Here is a 20,043-nt window from a genome sequence, read left to right on the forward strand (position 1 = left end):
TGCCCATCCGGAAGCGGATTATGTTTAAATCCCTGACGCTGATGCACAAAGCACTCTTTGGCTCAGGGGCCGGGTACCTACGGCGCAGGTTGGCCTTCTATCGCCCAACCCGCTCGCTGCGGTCTGAATCTCTTTTCACAGCTGTGGTTCCGCGTGTGAGGAAGGCCCGCACTGGGGGCCGTTCTTTCAGCTGTAAGGCCCCCCAGCTGTGGAACACTCTTCCACTGGCGCTACGCAGTACCCCCAATTTGCTTCAGTTTAGGAAGAGTCTGAAAACTTGGCTTTTTAATCTCTAGTTTCTTCTGGGTGGGTTTTGTTTTGTTTGTTTTCTGTATTTGCTCTTCTTGTTATGTTATTCTGTATTGAGCTGCCTTTGGAAAGCGCCGGGACACTCTTTTAGAGTAGCCGTGCGCTATATAAACTTAGTTTAACATAACATAACATAACATAACAAAGCTCCCCGCCCCCCCCCCCCCCAGACACAGATCCCGACATTGTTATCAAGGGCTTAGGCAGTTCTCTGACGTGGGGAAGGAGGAATGTAACTGGGTCCACTAACAGTGCTACACAACAGTAAATACCATAAGGTCGGCTACGGAACATGTCGCCGTCCAAACACGCCAATAGGGCGAAATGTTAACGTTCAAGTCTAGGGGGCAGCTTGAGCTAGGTACCAATAAGGCAGTTCTTCAATGTCCAATCAAGTGAGATCGTTCTGTTGCCCTTCCCCAGACTACAAATGAATCCCACCATGCAGTCAACCGCGGCAACCAAATAGACCATGTCTTCACCATTGGTTCAGCCCCCCGGGCGTCTATGCGTGCGTAAGTGAGAGAAGCAAACTGTACTCCCCAATCGTGTGGGGTAGGATCGCGTCCACGTGATATGGATGGATGATATAGCAAACCCACCCCCACATCGCTTTCACAGCGTCCATACCTCTGGGTGAGTACTCACTGCGCTAGGGCTTCTCCATCTGCTTCCAGGGCGGCGAGGGATGTCCTTAGCTGCAGCCGTGGCCGCTGCATCTCAACGATCGTCCGTCCAAGAGTCTCACCTCCGCCGCCCCGGTATCAGCCGCTGGCTGTGTGCAACGTGAATCAGTGGGGCATGTCAGCCGTTTGTGGCGTGACCTCCGGCAGCTCCACCGATAGTTGAGAGTCTGGAATCCCGTAGATAGCTTCATCATCGCTTTGAGCCATCTGCGGGCTTGTGGCTTGAGCATTGTCTGAAGTCGGCGAAGCACTCAGCTGGGAGACCCTCCGGAGAGCGTCTCGTTGTTCCTGGAGCATTTGGTCCAGCGGCGGGGAGTGGCGAGTCGCGCCGTCTGGGAGGTCGTCCGTGCGTCCTCTGTTCCGACGTCTGCGCCGCGGTCCGCGTCCTCTGGGTCGTATCTCAGGCTCCTGCGCATTTCTCGGCACTGTGTCCGTGCCACTACCGAGCCAGTCGCTCACCTCCACCGGGTTGTTAAAGAAGTAGGTTTTGTCTCGTGCCACTACTCTCAGTCTCGCGGGGAAAAGCAAGGAGTACTTGAGACCTGCCTCCCGCAGTCGACGTTTCACTTCCAGAAAATCATGGCGTAGGCGTTGTACTTGTATGGTGTAATCTGGGAAGAACATCACCGTGGTGTTGTCGATCCGGACCTCCCCGAGCCGTCTGGTTTCTCTCAGAATAGTGTCCCTGTCACGATAGTTCAGAACTTTGAAGAGCAGCGGTCTCGGGTTGGAGCCTGTGGTGTGAGGTCTCGTGGGCACTCGATGTGCTCGCTCTACCACAAATTGTGGCGAGAGTGTGTCCTCAGGTAATAGCTCACGTATCCAGTCTTCCACACGTTGAGTCGGCCTGGCGCCTTCCCATTTTTCCGGGACTCCGACGAGTCTGATGTTGTTGCGTCTCGCCCTCCCTTCCGCATCCTCGGCACGGTCTTCTAGGAATTCTACCCTATTCAGGAGATCTTGCACGTGCTTGTCAGTTTGTGAGACCGTGGGGCCAAGGTCGCTAACCGTTCCCTCCAGTATCTTAGTGCGATCAGCCAATTTCTTGTGGTCGTCCCGTAGGTGGGTAAGGTCAATGGCGAAACTGTCTATCTTAGATTCCAGGGACGCCCTGGTCTGTTGGAGGGACTGTTCCAGGCGTTCCATGGCAGCGAGCACATTATCCAACCTGGACGTGACTTGGTCAGCCGCCATCTTGCGTAGTGACTTGTCAGATTTTCCCTTCGGCGGGGCTCCTCGGTACCAGTGCGGGTTCTCACCCCTCCGGACATGTGCGAGGTGACTTCACCAGCCGCTGAGCCAGGGGCCGGGGCGACCGCCGTCTCCAGGTCCAGCAGTGTTGGTAGGGCACAGGGAGGCGTTCACAGAGACCGTCGTTGCGGGGCAGTGCAGCTTGTCCCCCGTGCGTCGTCAACGTGAGTGGTGGGCTTTGTCAGGGCGTGATCCCCGTCCTCAGCCGAGTCCTCAGGTGTGCTTGTACCCGTTGGTGCAGGGGCCTCGGGTCCGTACTAGGTCGGCTGCCGAAGAGTCCGGGACCATTGAATTGCAGCTGATAGACGCTGGCAGCTGACTGGGCAGCGTAGTGTGGCTACACAATGCTGGTGTCGTGCCTCGAAACCCCTCAACCAGTCGGCGCCGCGCCTCGCGGGCTCACCCACCACACGAGGGTTTAGAGGGTGGAAGCAGGGGGTAGCAATCCAGCAGCGCTTCCCCACCCCCACGTTGGTCGTCTTGTGAAGGGGCGTTAGGGTCGGTTGGGTAGCCGCACCGTCAGCATGCGGGTGCAGCCGGCGTGCGCTGTTCGCCGTGTAGGTGAGCCCCTTCAAGCGCCATTCAGTCTATCAGTGGAGGGATTTCCAGCTGGAGGGGGGCTTCAGTGGTAATGTCTCCTCACCTCTCAGGTGCACCGACAGTTGATCCGGCGGGCGCTGCGTGGGGCCAGCTATCATCCGCCAGCCAGGAGTGGTACGGCAGGAGCAGCCAGACCGGGCCCTTCACCAGCTCACCGCCGCAGTTCGAGTGAAGTGGCAATCAGTGCATCTCGGCTGTCTCCGGGTCCAGGGCTCCGTGTGTAGCATGCCCCACGGAGCACGTCGAGTGGTCCAGGCAGTGGGTCCGTCTCGGAAGTCCCTGCACCCGTCCACGCTGTCTTGGTGGTCTCAGGCTTCTCCCGGGCTGCCACGCTGCCCGGTGCACGGGTAGGCAGTCCAGCCTGTGTGTCTCCGGCCCAGTTCACAATGCCTCAACCCCCCGGCAGGAAGGTACATACGGTCTCTCTTCAGCGGCGGGGAGGGGAAGCGCAGAGGGTGGTCAGTCCGAGGGGGCCTCGGGGCCCGCGCCGCAGCGTGCACAGATGTGGGTGATGCCGGATCTCAGGCCTTGTGTTGGGGCCTAGTGTTACGGCCCAGACCACGGTCCCTCGTAGGTCTCCACGCCGGTCAGGCTGTCTCCAGTCCCGCTAGGCAGCCCTAGGAAAGGCCGGGGATTCTCCACGGAGCTCAAATCCCAAAAGTCGGCCAGAATGCCGAAAACTACATACAGGTGGTCCGCCCGAAGTTTCGGGCAGATTCAAGGATAATTGCCCGGAGAAATGGTCCGGGGAAGGGGAAGCTCAGCTCGGAGCTTCACTCAGGCGCTGCCGTCTCCATTGCGCGCCTAGCCACGCCCCCCGCAACCAGGTTCCATCATTATTGACAATCTTTTTTATGCTGTTGCTTTTGGAATTGAATGTCGTGACACACACTATGTTGTTGGTGCTTGCTTTTTTCTCCTTTGGGGTTAGTAGCTCTTCTCTAGGGCTATACCAAGCCCTCTTCTTCGCACGTTTGAGAAGCCCCAGTGGGTTACCTCGTTCCCGTAGTCACTACGTTAGGGTTTCTGCCTCTCTAAAGAAATCTTCCCTTCTTGTGCAATTTCTTCTCATTCTGAGGTATTGCCCAAACGGTAAATTGTCCCGTAGGTTGCGGGGGTGATGCGATTCATATTTCAAAAGGGTATTTCTTTCTGCTGGACTGCTGATAGACAGAAAGCGGTCCTAGTATGCTTGATTCCGGTCCAAGGAAGACATGGCTTGGCAGTTCGGGCTGGACTGTTCCCAGGAGGCACAGAGTCAAGGTTGATTTGCATATAGCGGCCATATCTGAACTGGGGTGGTGTGGTGAGCTAACAAATGATGGATTTAGGCCCAGATCTCTGCAATGGGGTGAATGTATGACATTGTTCTGCATTGTGTCCATCAACTGTTGTTTTTGCATTGATCTTGTGGTGGAAGAAGGTGCCGAGTTTGTTGCAGGGGTCTTAGGAGGATGGGACATTTGTGGTCTCGCTGTTAGGCTTTGTAAACCCCTTGACAAAGGCTAAGAGTTATTTACTGTTGTGTGCATTGGTGTTGATACTGTCTTGGAGGGCCATTTTCTTTGTGGTTTTGAGGAGGAGGTGGTGTGCGGTGACTTTGGCTTTGAAGGTTATGTGGGTTTCCAGGGTTTTATTGTTCTTTTGTCTCTTCTCAAGTCGTCTGCAGGTGTGCCTGGATTCGTGGAGGGTGGGAGTGAATCAGCTCGCTTTCTTCGAGTGTTGCTTGCCGGGTGCCCTCTGGAGGGGTGCCAGAGTGTTGGAGCAGTTGGATATCCATTGGTGGAGGTTGTGTGCTGCAGTGTTAGCATCGGCAGATGTCGGCGGTGTTGTAGTGCTGAGGGAGGTGGTGAGATGTTCTTCAGTGACCTTGTTCCAGCTACTGCACGTGGACTGTGAGGGCGGTGGTGTACAGTGAGTTTGGTGAAGGCGAAATGCATGCAGTGTTGGTTGGTCCAGAGGGGTTCAGGGGTGTGGCTGTAGGTGATGTTTTCACTGGCAGAAAAGACGAGGTCGAGCATGTGTCATGCTGGGTGGGTTGGAGAGGTGACTAGCTGTTTGAGTCCTACATTGGCAAGGTTTTCCAGAAGGGATGCACAGTTCTTGTCATAAGATTTGTCCAGGTGAAAGTTGAGGTCGCCGAGAAGGATGTAGTGAGTGAATGCGAGAGCCTGGGGTGCATTGAAATTGAGAATGGCATTGGTGAAGGGTGGGTGGGGGCCAGGAGGTCTGTAGAAAAGAGTGATTGCGGAGGGTGGTGTTGGCCTATATCTGGGAGTGGAGGTTTTCCATGGTTGTCGTTGGGTCGTCCGAGTGGGTGGTCAGGTGGAGTTTTTTTTTGTGGATGATGGTGGTGCCTTCTCCTGGTCGGATCGTGCTGTCCTTGTGGGGGATCTTGTAGCAGTCGGGGATGGCGGTGGGGATGCCTGGGTGGAGCTACGGTTTGTCCAGGTTTTCATGAGGAAGGCGATGTTGGTAGACACAGAGTCGATGAGGTCCCAGATTTCTGTGTTGTGTATGTGGAGGGAGCACATGTTGAGGATGATGCATTTGAGCCAATCAGGTCCCCTGTTGGTTGGCTGGATGGCGGAAGGAGCTGGAGTGCGGAGGTGGGAGAGGGTGCAGCTGCAGTTTCGGCAGGAGAAAGGTCCTTGGGTGTTCTTCTGTGACGAGTGGTGTCCTGTGTGGAGGACGAGGAGGGTGCTGATGTTGTAATGGTGGATGGTCCAAGGACCATGGTACTGGGCGATGTCCAGATGAGTACGGGCGCAGAAGGGCTTGCTTTTGGTACCTGAGGAATTGCAATTTAATATTGTTTTTAATGGTAAAGTTGAGTTTTAGTTCACAGATTTGAAAATTACACTTTTTGAAATTTGGCATTTTCCTGTCCGATTTGGTGCCTTCAGTCTGTTTCTAGGTGACATGACGAGGTGTATCTGGTATTTGGGTTTTGTGTATTACTCCTAGAAAGTGAGAAAAGAGGGTAAAGGGCGTTGGCAGGATGGGGGAACAGAGCTGTCAGTTTTACACTTGCACATCACAAAGGGTTTCACACTGGGTTGTTGTGCCCCCAGACACGGCTGGGGGCAGGGCTGGAACAAAGGAAGTTCCAGACACCTCTGTAGGGGAGAACTCTGAAATTCTATCCCACTTCAAAGTTGGGACCACGTATAAATATTGGGCCCTCAGACCCAACTCTTCAGTGCACGTCTAGACCTGTTGAAGAATCAGAAGGAGGACAGCTGTGCTGCCCTTCTGCAAGGAGTACTGCCCTTCTGCCCTGCTGCCCTGCTGCCCTGCTGCTCTGCTGTCCTATTGTCTTGAGTGAGAAGGACTGGACCTGCATCTTCAACTCAGGGCCACCAGAGTGACTCCAAGGGCCAGTTATCCGGACTCCTGATCACAGCCTGAGGGACAGAAAAGCCTCCAACCATCTTTAACCCACCACCTGGGCTCTACCAGCTTTAAGTCCTAACCCTGCAAGTGGTGCCTCTCCAGTTCTTGACCCCTTATAAGTGGGGCTAAATGTGCTCTTCCAGCCCAGCTGTGATCTCCAGCAGAACCAATGCAGCGCAACGTATCTCCTCTTAGCCCTGCACCGGAACTGCCGCTGTATGACACAGCTCCATCGGAACCACTGCTGTTTGACGCATCGACAATGCAGAACCCCACAGCGCAGACACTCACATCATTGGAACCACCATTATGTGAAACATTTCCTATGTAGGACCTCACATCCCAGACCCACAGCTCATTGAACCCACCACTGCGGGCCCATCTCTGTTGTAGGATCTTGCATTGCAGCTCTGTCATCTTGGAAATACCACAGCCTGACACATCACCAACGCTGGATCTCGCTTGCGTGGCACAACTGCAAAGCTCTGGAACTAGGATTGAAGGTACATTTTTCCATGGGACTAACTTGGTCCCTCTATCTGGCCCGTGTTCCATCGTGGTCGACCTAAACTTGTATCACAGTCCGGCGTGACCAGATTACCACAGTTGGCATTTTGTCTCCCAAGCACTATTTTTAACTTAATTTTTAAAATTGCATATCTCCAGTTCTATCTACTGGATTTTTCTCTTCTTCCCAAATAACTTATTAAAATGTACTCTATTGTTCTAAATTGGTGTGGGGTTTTTCTTGTTGTTGGGTTCTTCCCTGATCTGATGGAACCCTCTCCTCGTGACCACATACCCTGCGTGGAAAGCGGAACGTTGGAGGGTTGGCAGTTGCTTCCAGGGAGTGGACGGGATTGGTCGTTAATAAAGAGCTTCCCAACTTACCTCGTTAGGCTCTTCATTTCACTTGTGTTGTGTTTTCATTTTATTGCTGTTTGGGTGCCTCAAAAAATACTTTGCACATAGCCCCTAAGTTAAGCCTGGCTGCTTTTATGTCACGCTACCAGAGGGTTGAGCACAGGTTAAGTTAGTGACTTTAGTTGTTCGCCCTAACAGGAATTGTGACTGTGGCTCACACCTTTCTAAACCAACAATTTCTCACAAGCACCTATTGTGCAGTTCACTAAAGTAGTACTGCTGGCATGGCTTCAGCCGTAGGTTGTATAGCCTGACTGTCGCTGTTTAAAAAATGCAATTTGACCAGTCAAAATAAACTCTTTTGACAAGTAAAAAATACTGTTTTCATTATTAACATTAACATTATTAACTACCTGTACCCGGCCACGCGTTGCTGTGGCTTAGTCTAGTTAAATGGAAGAGAAAGAAAAGAGTAAGCGCACGTTTCTAATATGTTTAATTTCACAATGCTTGTGGGTATACAATATGTTTTAGTGACTATTGTCTCAATGCGTCCCTTGTAGTTGTTGAGCAGCAAGCAAATCGATAGGGTCTGTTCAGCCTTTTGATGAAAAACACGCGCCTATTGGACATGCGCGCATTCGAATCCAACGTTGTGTATATAAAAACACACGCTAATGTTGCAAAGTAAACCAACTCCTCCCCCCTCCCTCCACCCACTTCCCGGTCTGCCATCCTGACACCAACTGTCCATCCTAATCTATGTAGACTATTGTCTCTATGCGTCCCTTCTTAATGTTGCAAAGTGAACCAACTCCTCCCCCTCCCTCTACCCACTTCCCGGTCTGCCATCCTGACACCAACTATCCATCCTGATATATGTAGACTATAGGATGATATATATACAAGGGATGCAACAACATGTCTGTTCGGCCTTTCGATTAAAAACATGTGCGTATTGGACAAGCGTGTATTCAAATCCAATGTTGTGTCAAAATTTCAAAGAAAATTGGTGAAGAACTTTTGGAGATTTAAGATTTTGAACAAACGAACATTTACAATTTTATTTATATAGATAGATAAATCACCCCTATGTATTTCTTATAGCCCACAAGGCAGTGTGCATAGTAATTAAAAGTAGGACATACAGAATTGTAATATTACCATGTCCTTACAGTGAGTAGCACCTAGAAGTTATTTTTCACTGTGGCAGGCCTAGGTGTCCTATGAAGAGAACAAGAGTACAAATTGAAATTCTAATACTGTAGCTCAGGATGGGACTAGCTAGAAAAATAATGAAACAACAGTGTTTAATAGACATAAAAAGTATAATTCAATGGTGAAGTCAGATTTCTAATAAATATTCAGAAAAAGCAACTTTTAGAATGTTAACTTTTCCCTGCCTTAAATTCCTCAAGGCTAACTTGTATTTTCTCTCCAGCTTCTCCCAGCCAGTGACAAGCATTTGAATAGGTGTGAACAAGGTTTGTAATGCTTCCCAGGAGCAGACATTAGTCTGACCTAATTGTGAAGAGATGACTCATCTGAACCTCACAGAATATGCAGGGTGAGGCTGTGGGCATCCATTTTGACACTTTGTCAAATTCAGCTGGATTGTTAAATCCTGCTCTACTGCTTTGCCAGTTTTATACATAACACTTAGGGTGCAATGAAAAGGTAGAGAACAGGATACCAAGACAATTATTCTGTATCCACTGTCTGATTACTGGTGAAGTCTGCTTTTATCCTACCAGACTTCTGCCACACGGTTTATTGTGGGTACAGTGGCTGCTTCAATTTGATTTGTATTTTAGTATTGGATGTAGAAAGACTCTAAGAGTACCTTAGTATACTCCTCATACACATCCCCAGGCCTTAGCGCCCAAGTTTTTTGTGAAAATGTCCCATGTGGGTATTGTTGGCCCTGGGAACATTTTCTCCATTGGTTGGGCCAGGAGTCATTCCCACCTGCTAGCTTGTGTCAGGAATAAACGTGGCATCTCTAGGCACCCTCTTCAGAACACTTCCTGGACATGAAGTCGAACAAAAATGCTCTGGACCTACTCTGTCTTTATCCAACACAAATAAGTGGAGTCATAAGGCTGGTCTCCAGTTCAAGCTGCAGGAAGACAACAAGCTACCAGAGGCCTTTCCTGCAACTGCCCAGCTGACCAGTAGCAAGTGGCCCTGGACTGGGCCTTGCAGCTGGTCTCTGTCTGACACCCGGTGAGACTATAAGTACCTTTCTTGAGGTCCTGTGGGCTTTAGAAATGTACCCCTTTGGTGGATTGTGACTTAAAGGACTAATTCAAAATGTAAACTCTCTGACGATGGTGAATCTGGTTGGTGTATCCGACTTGAGCTCCATCGAGGCTCAAGGACCCGAGCAATGAGGAATACAGGGTTTTGAAACTCAGGTTTCTGCTTACACAGTGAGAGGGAAGCAAGCCACATTAGTGGGGCATACTCGCTGGCCGGGAGTTGAAGGGCCTCAGTCTACTTTGGTGGCAAATATGAGCGGTAAAAGGAATAAGAAAAAAACTAGTTGTGTAACCACGGCTGCAGCCATTAATCAGCACTTCGTAGACAGAAGTTTGTCCACATTGCTGCCAGATACTTCTGATTCCTCTCTCTGCCCTTCAATAAGTAATTGGATAAGAGCAAAGCAGATTTGTTGAGGCGGGTCACTGTCTGACATGTCTCATGATTACACTGATTTTTGCATCGTCCCCCAATTCAAATATGTTGATCCCATCCTTCTTCTGCTGTCCAAAAATCATTGAACCCACAGGTTGACAATAGTTATGTGGGTTCCTTCTGATGTTTCTTTGGAGATTTCTCTAAAACACAGTATTCTGGTACAGTCAGCAGAATCTGATGGAATACACTCTAGTTCAGAACTCATAGTTTTCAGGGGGTTAATTTGTCATAGTTCAACCTACGAAACAACACATTTGTTAAATTAATAAATTGTTAATGTGAAGGTTGTACTGTAGTGTTGCGTTCTAGTGTTCACGCTACGCAGTGATGTAGCCTGAACGGCGGCTATTTTAGGTTCGCGCTGTTAGAGCGCGAGTTGGGTGCCGGAGCTGCTGGTGAGAAGCAGCATGCTCGGCGCTCTCCGTGAAATATATAATCTATAAATAAAGCAGCGTTCCCACCACCCACAGTGTCCTGTCTTCTTTACAGGAAACCACAACCTTACAATGACGACGAAGGCTGGGACCTGGCAAAATAAAAATAAAGAGAAGGAATCCACAAGAAGCACAGGAAGAAGGCCAACAGCAAAAATACAGGCCCCATGATAGAAAGGGAGCAGGAACACCACGGAGAGCGCGGCAGAAGCATCAGGTCAGGCCAGCACAGCTTGAACACCGGCAAAACCAGGTACGAGGGCAGCTACCACCCCTGGAAAAAAGGGGGAAGGAATCAACACGCAGTAGCACCACATGGGACACAAAAGGGTGCAGGCTAGAAGTAGAAGGATGCCCACAGCCAACTGGATTACTGGAAGCACGCACGGGGGAAGCACTGACGAGAGAGAGCCCCTAACAGGACAGGTGCCCTGGCGGAACCAAGGAGCAGTGGTGCAGGAGTTGCAGAGAGTCCTCAAGTCCAACCAGAGCAGGGGGAGGAGAACAGGGCACCAGGCAGCCCCAAGAGCCTGGATACAGCGCCCAAGAAGCGCGAAGTCATGAGCGCGCAGGCGTCTTCAGCGACATTTCCAATACCATTCCTGCCCAAATCGGGAGAGCCCCTGATGAAGTGGGAAGATTGGAGAGAGTTCATTCTCAATTATATCGAGGTCTTGGAAGACGAGAATGAAGAAGTATTCACGAGCAAAAGGAAAAGAAGGATATTGCTGCACAACCTGGGCCCGAAGGGATTAGGGTATTCAAGAACCTAGTGCCCAAGCCCCGACAAGATGCAGATGATGATGTATTTGCACATGCCATAGAAGAACTCAACGAGCATTACCGGCCAGCAGTATGTGTGTCAATAGACCGTTACAATTTCCAGCAGCGAAAACAAGAAATAGGAGAGTCGATTGACAAGTACGTGGCAGCGATGAAAAAGTTAGCGACGACGTGCAAATTTGGCGTGCTCCATGATGAATTCATCAAGGACCAGATAGTGATGCACATGACAAACAAAACGGTGCAAGACAAATTATGGGCCAGTGGCGATGTCACGCTAAAGGAGGTGATCGTGATAGTAAAAAAGGCTGAGCTAGCGAAGAGATGTGCGGATGCAGCAAGGAGAGAACCAGTAGCCAGGCCGATGGTGAACAAGGTCGACGAAGAAGAACCCAAGGGATGGGACAAGAGTATGGTGCCAAACAACAGTGGACCCAACAAATGGATGGGGAAACCGGGACCGCAAGGGAAGCAGACAAGAGGAGCCAAAAACCCATGCTACAGGTGTGGCAGTCCGGCCCATGAAGCATACGACAAGAGATGTCCTGCGTTCCGAGCAAAGTGCATGTTCTGTGGCATAATGGGGCACTACGAAAAGGTGTGTCGGAAGAAAGCTTGTCGTAACACGGTGAAGTATGTGGACCAAGACCAGGAAGACACGGAGGAGAGCAGGCAGGAGGAAGAGGACACGGTGCTGTGTATAGAGGATCAAGTGCTGGGTGTGGACATCCGAATATCGAACAAACCACAGTGCGACATGACGATAGGTGGAGTACAGAGAAGCATCGCGGCGGACTCGGGTTCACCGTATACAATTGTCCAGAGAGCAGTTTGGAATGAGAAGTTCAAGCCTCATTTGGGACCAAAATTGGAACCTCTGGACATTAGGCCTGTCTCGTACACGGGTGAACGTATCCCTATGGTGGGGCCCGATTGTTAAAATTTAAATTCAGCGGACGGAGAGCGGAATGCAATCTATATGTAGCGGAAAAGGGCCCATCGGTCCTAGGTTGGATGGATCAAGGAGACCTGGACATCAAACTGGACCCCGGAGGAGCTATACAGGTGTTAATGACGGCGCCGCAACAATGGCCGGACCTAGAGAAACTGCAGAAGGACTTCCCGAAAGTGTTTGGCGGGAAAGTCGGGAAGCTGGAAAAGTTCACGCACAGGATAGTTCTCAAGGACGATGCCACACCATTATCACACAAAGTACGCAACGTCCCCATTGCAGTGAGAGAAGCAGTGCAACAGGAGTTGCGGGAGCTGGAGAAGAACGGAATTATTGAACCTATAACGTGCGCGGAGTGGCTGGCGCCTCTGGTGGTAGTGGTGACTGCCCTGACGCTTTCAGAAGCGATCGCTCCCTGCCTCCCTGCTCCACTGGTATCGTTAGCTGCTCTGTGATTCTTGTGTGCGATAGCTGCTGCCTGCCTCAGCGATCAAAGCGCTAGAAGCATCCTCGAGTGCTCTGTATTATTTCTAGGCAATTTCGAGTGTTTTGCGACCAGAATTAATTGCGCTGTCGAGAATACAGCACTGTTCACATTGCTAGCGCCTGACTGTATTATTTAGCGCTGTATTAGAGCTTGAAGCATTTCCGTGTGTTCATTGTGTGCCCCATCTTGCTGCCTGTTTCCCTTTTTCCGGCCATTTTGTTGTTGTTTGTGCCTCGGAACCCGTCCCCTCCTCCACGATCCCGCCTCCCAGCTGATCCTACCTCGCCCCTCCCCCCTCCACCACCCGCATATGGCAGATGCATTTTCGCGCAGCGTCCACGCGCAGCGGTACGCGCCCCTTGCGCACCGAAGGTGCGCCAAAGGTAAGCCCGTCTACGCCCGTCCGCGCCTGGACCGCGCCCAGCGTCAGACCCCCTGTTCCCCGCCGCACCCAACCCACTAGAGTCACATATGATGCTGCAACTCTCCTCGCCCTCAACCCCGGACGCACACCACAATGCTGCTTAGCCACCCCAGGACGTACCCACGGTCCATTCTCCTGCCTCTCCTGCAAGCTCAATTGCTCCAGGACCCTCACCAAACCCTCCTCCGCCACACGCCGCCCCGACGCTAACCACCTGAAGTGCATCCTGATCAACACCCGCTCGGTCCACAGACACGCTACGGAACTCTGGGACCTACTCGACACTGCTTCACCTGACATCGCCTTCCTTACAGAAACATGGATGAACACATCAACACCCGACATCGCCATAGCCATACCGGACGGCTACAAGATTACCCGTAAAGACCGCACCAACCAAACAGGAGGAGGCATCGCCATCGTCCATAAGAACACCATCAAAGTCACGACCAGCACCGATGATAATCTTACATCCGCAGAACATCTCCACTTTCAAATCCACATAGACCCTAGGACCACACTTAGAGGCACCCTCATCTACAGGCCCCCAGGCACCCGCACTCAATTCAGCGATGACATCACGGACTTCGTCAGCCCACATGCCCTCGCCTCCGATAACTACATTCTTTTAGGCGACTTCAACTACCACCTTGAAAACAAACACGACAGCAACACCACCTCCCTTCTGGACAACTTGGCCAATCTCGGACTCAAACAACTCGTTGACGCCCCCACCGACGCAGCCGGACACACGCTCGACCCTATCTTCACCTCCAGCAAGCACATCTCCTACAAAACCACCCTAAACCACAACCGCCCACAACCCATTCCTCGGAGAAACTGGAATAAAATCACCTCCGACCAACTCCTCACATCACTCAATCAAAACCCTCCCACCCTCTCATTGGACCCAAACCAAGCAGCCACCAATCTCAAGCAATGGATCACCCATAGCGCTGACGAATTAGCACCCCTGAAAAAACACCAGATCAAATCAACCAACAAAAAGGCTCCCTGGTTCAACGATGACCTTAAAAAATCCAAGAAGCTATGCCGCACCCTGGAGAAAACATGGAGAAAAAACCCGACCACAGACAACATGGCCACCCGAATACACCACCAACTGATCCGATCCGCCAAAAAATCAGCATTCAAGGATCGTCTCGACAACAACTCTCACAACAGCAAGGAACTCTTCAACATCGTTAAAGAATTCACCAACCCCACCGCAGCATCCAACGACATTACTCCTTCCCAAGTCCTCTGCAACGCGTTATCCTCCTTCTTCTACAACAAAATTGCCGACATCCACAACAGCTTCGAGATCACTCCCAGCGTTCATCCCTCCCCACGCCCCTCAGATCCAACCCCGCCAACTAACATCCTTAGCGCCTGGAACCCAATCACCACTGAAGAAACCATCCGCCTAATGAACTCAATCCACTCTGGCTCACCAACTGACCCCTGCCCCCACCACATCTTCAACAAAGCAGACTCCATCATCGCACCCCATCTCCGTGATGTCATCAACTGCTCATTCAACTCTGCCACCTTTCCAGAAAGCTGGAAACACGCCGAGCTCAGCGCCCTCCTGAAGAAACCCACAGCAGACCCCTCGGAACTTAAAAACTACCGGCCCATCTCCCTCCTCCAATTCCCGGCCAAAGTCATCGAGAAAACCGCCAACAGCCAGCTCGCCGCCTTCCTTGAATCCAACAACTCCCTAGACCCATCCCAATCCGGATTTCGAGCCAAACACAGCACCGAAACTGCCCTAATTGCAGCTACTGACGACATCCGAACTCTACTGGACAACGGTGAAACAGTGGCCCTCATTCTACTCGACCTCTCTGCCGCTTTCGACACAGTCTGCCACAGTACCCTTATACAACGCCTCAGCAACATTGGAATACAAGGAAAAGCCTTGAACTGGATCACCTCATTCCTCGCTAGGAGAACCCAAAGAGTCCGACTTCCCCCTTTCAACTCTGAAGCCACCGAAGTCATTTGTGGCGTACCACAAGGATCTTCACTCAGTCCCACCCTCTTCAACGTTTACATGAGTCCACTCGCTCCCATCGCGCGCCAACACAACCTCAACATCATCTCATACGCCGACGACACCCAGCTTATCCTTTCCCTCACCAAAGACCCCAACACCGCCAAAACCAATCTTCACGAAAGCATGAAATATGTAGCCGAATGGATGAATCATAGCCGCCTAAAGCTCAACTCAGACAAAACGGAGGTGCTCATCCTAGGATCTTCCCCCACTGCCTGGGACGACTCTTGGTGGCCTTCCGCTCTGGGCACAGCACCCACACCCACAGACCATGCACGTAACCTTGGCTTCATCCTAGACTCCTCTCTCTCGATGTCCAGACAAGTCAACGCAGTCTCATCCTCTTGCTTCAACATACTTCGCACTCTCAAAAAGATCTTCCGCTGGATCCCCCTGGATACAAGAAAGACTGTCACCCACACACTGGTCACAAGTCGACTCGATTACGGCAACACACGTTACGCCGGAATCACAGCAAAATTACAGAAAAAACTCCAACGCATCCAAAACGCATCAGCGAGACTCATATTAGACGTCCCTCGCAAAGATCACATCACCGAACACCTAAAAGACCTCCACTGGCTTCCCGTCTACAAAAGAATTACATTCCGCCTTCTCACCCACGCCCACAAGGCCCTCTACAATCTAGGCCCCGAATGCCTCAACACTCGCCTGTCCTTCTACAAGCCCACCCGCCAACTAAGATCGTCCAATCAAGCCCTTGCCGTAGTCCCACGCATCCGAAAATCCACCATGGGTGGCAGATCCTTCTCCTTCCTTGCCGCCAAGACCTGGAACTCACTCCCTACTCACCTCCGCCTTACTCAAAATCACATCGCCTTCAGGAAAGATTTTAAAACTTGGATATTCGACAAATAATGATCCCCTTCCCCAAGCGCCTTGAGACCCTCTGGGTGAGCAGTGCGCTATACAAATTCCTGATCTTGAACTTGAACTTGAACTAGTAATGTAGCCCAACGGCAAGATCCGGCTGTGTGTGGACCTGCGCGAACTGAACAAAGGAATCGTGGTGGAAAAGTTCCTATTACCCCGCATAGAGGAAATGCTAGGACCAATGGTATAAAATGGTACTCCACCATTGATTTAACATCGGCATATCACCAAATTGCGCTACACCCGGAGAGTAGAAAGTTGACATCGTTCATAACACCCTTTGGGTGTTACCAATTCTGCAGAATGCCTTTCAGACTTGCATCGGCAGCGGCCGTCTTACAGAAACTCATGCACCGTCTTTTCAAAGACATGGAAGGAGTCCAATACTTCCATGATGATATCCTGGTGATGGGAAGAGACCGGGGAGACGATGACACCAAATTGGCCAAGGTGTTGACGTGCTGGAAGAAAAAGGCTTGACGGCAGAGTGGGAGAAGTGCCGTCTAGGGATGGCTTCAGTAACCTACCTTGGACACGAAATAGGAGAGCAAGGCATCACACCAAAAAAGAATAATGTGAAGGCCATCTGCGACGCGCCACCTCCCTCCAGTAAGGAAGAAGTCAGATCGTTTTTAGGGACGGCTGAGTACTACAGTAAGTTTGTACAACACTTTGCCACCAAGACTCATCACATGAGGCAACTCACAAGAGAAAAGACAGCATTCATATGGACGGAAGAAGCGCAGATGGAGTTTGAAAGCATCAAAAATGAGGTCAGTCAGGCCATACCCCTGCAAGGGTATGACCCACATGGACAAACAATATTGACGACTGATGCCAGTGACAAAGGATTGGGAGCCGTCCTAATGCAAGAAAGGGGCAGTGGAATGGTGGAAACATTAAGCTTCGTCTCCAGAGCCCTGACAGATACAGAAAAGAAGTTCAGTGTCATCGAAAAGGAAATGCTAGCAGTAGTGTGGGCCATGGCCAAGTTTTGCCAGTTCTTGTGGGGCACGAGGTTCCAACTGAAGACCGACCACAAACCCCTGGTGAAGGTACTCACGTCCAGTGGACATGCAAACACCACCCCTAGGATAGCCAAGATGACCCTGAAGCTATTGGAGTACTGATATGACGTAGAGTACATTCCGGGAAGTAAGAACAAGGTGGCAGACTATCTGAGTAGAGCCGCTGCAATGGAGGAAGTCACCGAAGGGATGGAAGCTAATGAAGAGATGGTGGCTTTGATGGAAGACCCAGAGAAGGTAATAAGCAATCAAGAGTGGATGGAAGGATACAGAGAGGACCAGAACATCCAAGAGGCGATGGAACACATCGTGGGCGGATGGCCCGAGATAAGGCATCTGCGAGGGGACATCAGGAAATTCTATGAAGTAAGAGAGGAATTGTCTCTAGATGACAAGGGGGCGTTCCTGTACAGAGGAGATAAGGTGGTGCCCCCGTAGGGATAAATCCCAGGTTGTTAGCGATACTGCATGAGGGCCATCTAGGTATCGTTAAAACCAAGTTGAGAGCCAAACAGGGAAACTGGTGGCCAGGCATGGACCTACAAACAGAACGACATGTACGAGAGTGTGACCAATGCCAGCGAGCAGATAAGACGATGACGCCATTGAGGCCAGCCCTGGGAAAATTCTCCACCCCGAACAATCCTTGGGAGGAGCTCTGTATAGACATATTGGGACCTATATTGGATGACCAAGGGACTCCTAAATATATATGCGCCATAGTGGACAGATACTCCAAATGGCCTACATATTCAAGAGGAAATGGACACTGATACAATACTCAAGTTCCTCACCGCGACCTTTCTCAGGGAAGGCATTCCCAAGTCAATATTAAGTGACAATGGCCCCCAGTTCACGTCAGAGAAATGGCTCAAATACATGGAGAGAAATGGAATTACATCGAAACACACGTCCATGTATCATCCAGCTGGAAATGGCCAAGTGGAACGCTTTAACAGAGTATTAATGGGATCCATCCAGGCAGCCATCATGATGGGGAAGGACTGGGAAAAGGAGATCTTACATATGATATGGGCCTACCGTATCACACCTACAGGTACAGGGTACAGCCCCTTCCGAATTCTGAGAGGCAGAGATCCGTTCACAAGGGATAATCTGGCCTGGAAGGAGAAGACGGTGACAAGTAAATGGTCTCCTACTGTGGTGCAGAACAACCTTGAAAGAGCACAATCCATTAATATGGAACACTACAATAAGAGGAAGAATGTAAAAGACACGTCCTTGGAGGAAAGAGAATGGGTTAGGGTCAAGCTGGCGGTGTTACAGAAGAAAGGTGACAGCAAATACAGCCAACCCTTACAAGTAAAAGAAGTGTATGACCGAGCTGCATTGCTCAGTGATGGAAATGTGTGGTCCCAGGATCGGATGGCTCGATTTAATAAGATCTTAAAATGGTTCCCTGAAGATCGGGAACAAGTGTCAGCAGGTCAAAGGACACTGGAGAATGACAATTCGATACAGGAAGGATATATGGAAGATGCAGAACCAGAGATGGAGCCAGGAGAGGGCGGAAGTCCCAGAGCAGAGGTTCAACTTCGAGAGGAGAGAGAGTCTCCCGGCAGAGTGAGCCCGTGTACCCAAGAAGGTAGAGAGATGGGGTCCACGGTGGTCAGCGGGATAGAAGTGACGTCCACCCCTGTAAGACGTACCAGGGGGGGCTGATTAATTGTGAGGCCTTCTAGGTTCCGGGACTTTGAGTTGGGAGAAGGAAAGTAAACAACCCCTACAGACTGCCTCTTCCCAATTGATACAAAAGGGGGAGATATGTAGTGTTGCGGTCTAGTGTTCACGCTACGCGGTGACGTAGCGTGAACGGCGGCCATTTTAGGTACGCGCTGTGAGAGCGCGAATCGGGTGACGGAGCTGCTGGTGAGAAGCAGCATGCTCGGCGCTCTCTGTGAAATATATAATCTATAAATAAAGCAGCTTTCCCACCACCCACAGCGTCCTGTCTTCTTTACAGGAAACCACAACCTTACATGTACGTCAGCTAAAGAAGCTGCTCATGTACTGTACATGTCGATCAAAGTCTGCAGGTGTTAAGTCACTCCTGCAAATGTTGCTCAGTTCAATACCTGAGGGTGAAAAGTGCTCTGCTGCAAGTATTGGGCATGCCAGAAAATGTGCAACTACACAGAGATCAACAATGTTCATTGTATTCAATGTCTATGAAGTGGATAAGGTGCCTCAATAAAGTCAGTTTCTTAACGCTCCATGTTAATGCTTTTACTTCACAGGAAATGTTTGGATACAAGACACATCCATGCCGAAGGGTGTTGTGCATCATTGGTCACGTCCTGTCCCTCGGCCTTCTTCTCTTTCTGTTCTACTGGAAGCCGGAGTGGGAGGTGTGGGTGAACTGTGCGCCGTCCACCTTGGAAGACGCGGATGTCATGTTATTGAGGACCACGGTAAGGGGCCTTGCTTGTTGAGATGGGTCGGATGACAGAAGTGCACAATGCAAGAGGCATTCTTGGGGGTATACACCCGTTACAACGCATTTTTTACAACGCACTACCATTACAACGGAACTTTTACAACGCAAATACTATTACAACGCATTTATTTACAACGCATGTTTTTACAACGCAGGTACCTTTACAACGCATACCATTACAACGTAAGTATTGGTAAGTATATAATTATATTTAAAATGTTATCAGTTTTGGGTTTTTGGGTAAGGGTTATTTTTAGGGTTCAGGGTCAGTTTTGGGTTTTTGGGTAAAGGGGTATTTTTAGGGTTCAGGGTCAGTTTTGGGTTTTTTGGTAAAGGGGTATTTTTAGGGTTCAGGGTCAGTTTTGGGTTTTTGGGTAAAGGGGTATTTTTAGGGTTCAGGGTCAGTTTTGGGTTTTTGGGTAAAGGGGTATTTTTAGGGTTCAGGGTCAGTTTTGAGTTTTTGGGTAAAGGGGTATTTTTAGGGTTCAGGGTCAGTTTTCAGTTTTTGGGTAAAGGGGTATTTTTAGGGTTCAGGGTCAGTTTTGGGTTTTTGGGTAAAGGGGTATTTTTAGGGTTCAGGGTCAGTTTTGAGTTTTTGGGTAAAGGGGTATTTTTAGGGTTCAGGGTCAGTTTTGGTTTTTTGGGTAAAGGGGTATTTTTAGGGTTCAGGGTCAGTTTTCAGTTTTTGGGTAAAGGGGTATTTTTAGGGTTCAGG

General features: G+C 50.3%; 1 protein-coding gene across 1 annotated transcript in view; it reads left to right on the top strand.

Moving 5' to 3' along the window:
* The window catches only part of LOC144770984 (putative cation-transporting ATPase 13A4), a 1,004,626-nt gene that overhangs the window by 82,732 nt on the left and 901,851 nt on the right, over positions 1-20,043 (top strand). Inside the window, exon 2 of the mRNA XM_078655851.1 lies at positions 19,129-19,302. Within this exon, the coding sequence (XP_078511977.1) occupies positions 19,129-19,302 (174 nt within the window). The remainder of the gene's footprint in view (positions 1-19,128; positions 19,303-20,043) is intronic.

The sequence above is a fragment of the Lissotriton helveticus genome, chromosome 7 (genome assembly GCF_964261635.1).
Source record: "Lissotriton helveticus chromosome 7, aLisHel1.1, whole genome shotgun sequence".
In the NCBI taxonomy this organism is placed as follows: domain Eukaryota; kingdom Metazoa; phylum Chordata; class Amphibia; order Caudata; family Salamandridae; genus Lissotriton; species Lissotriton helveticus.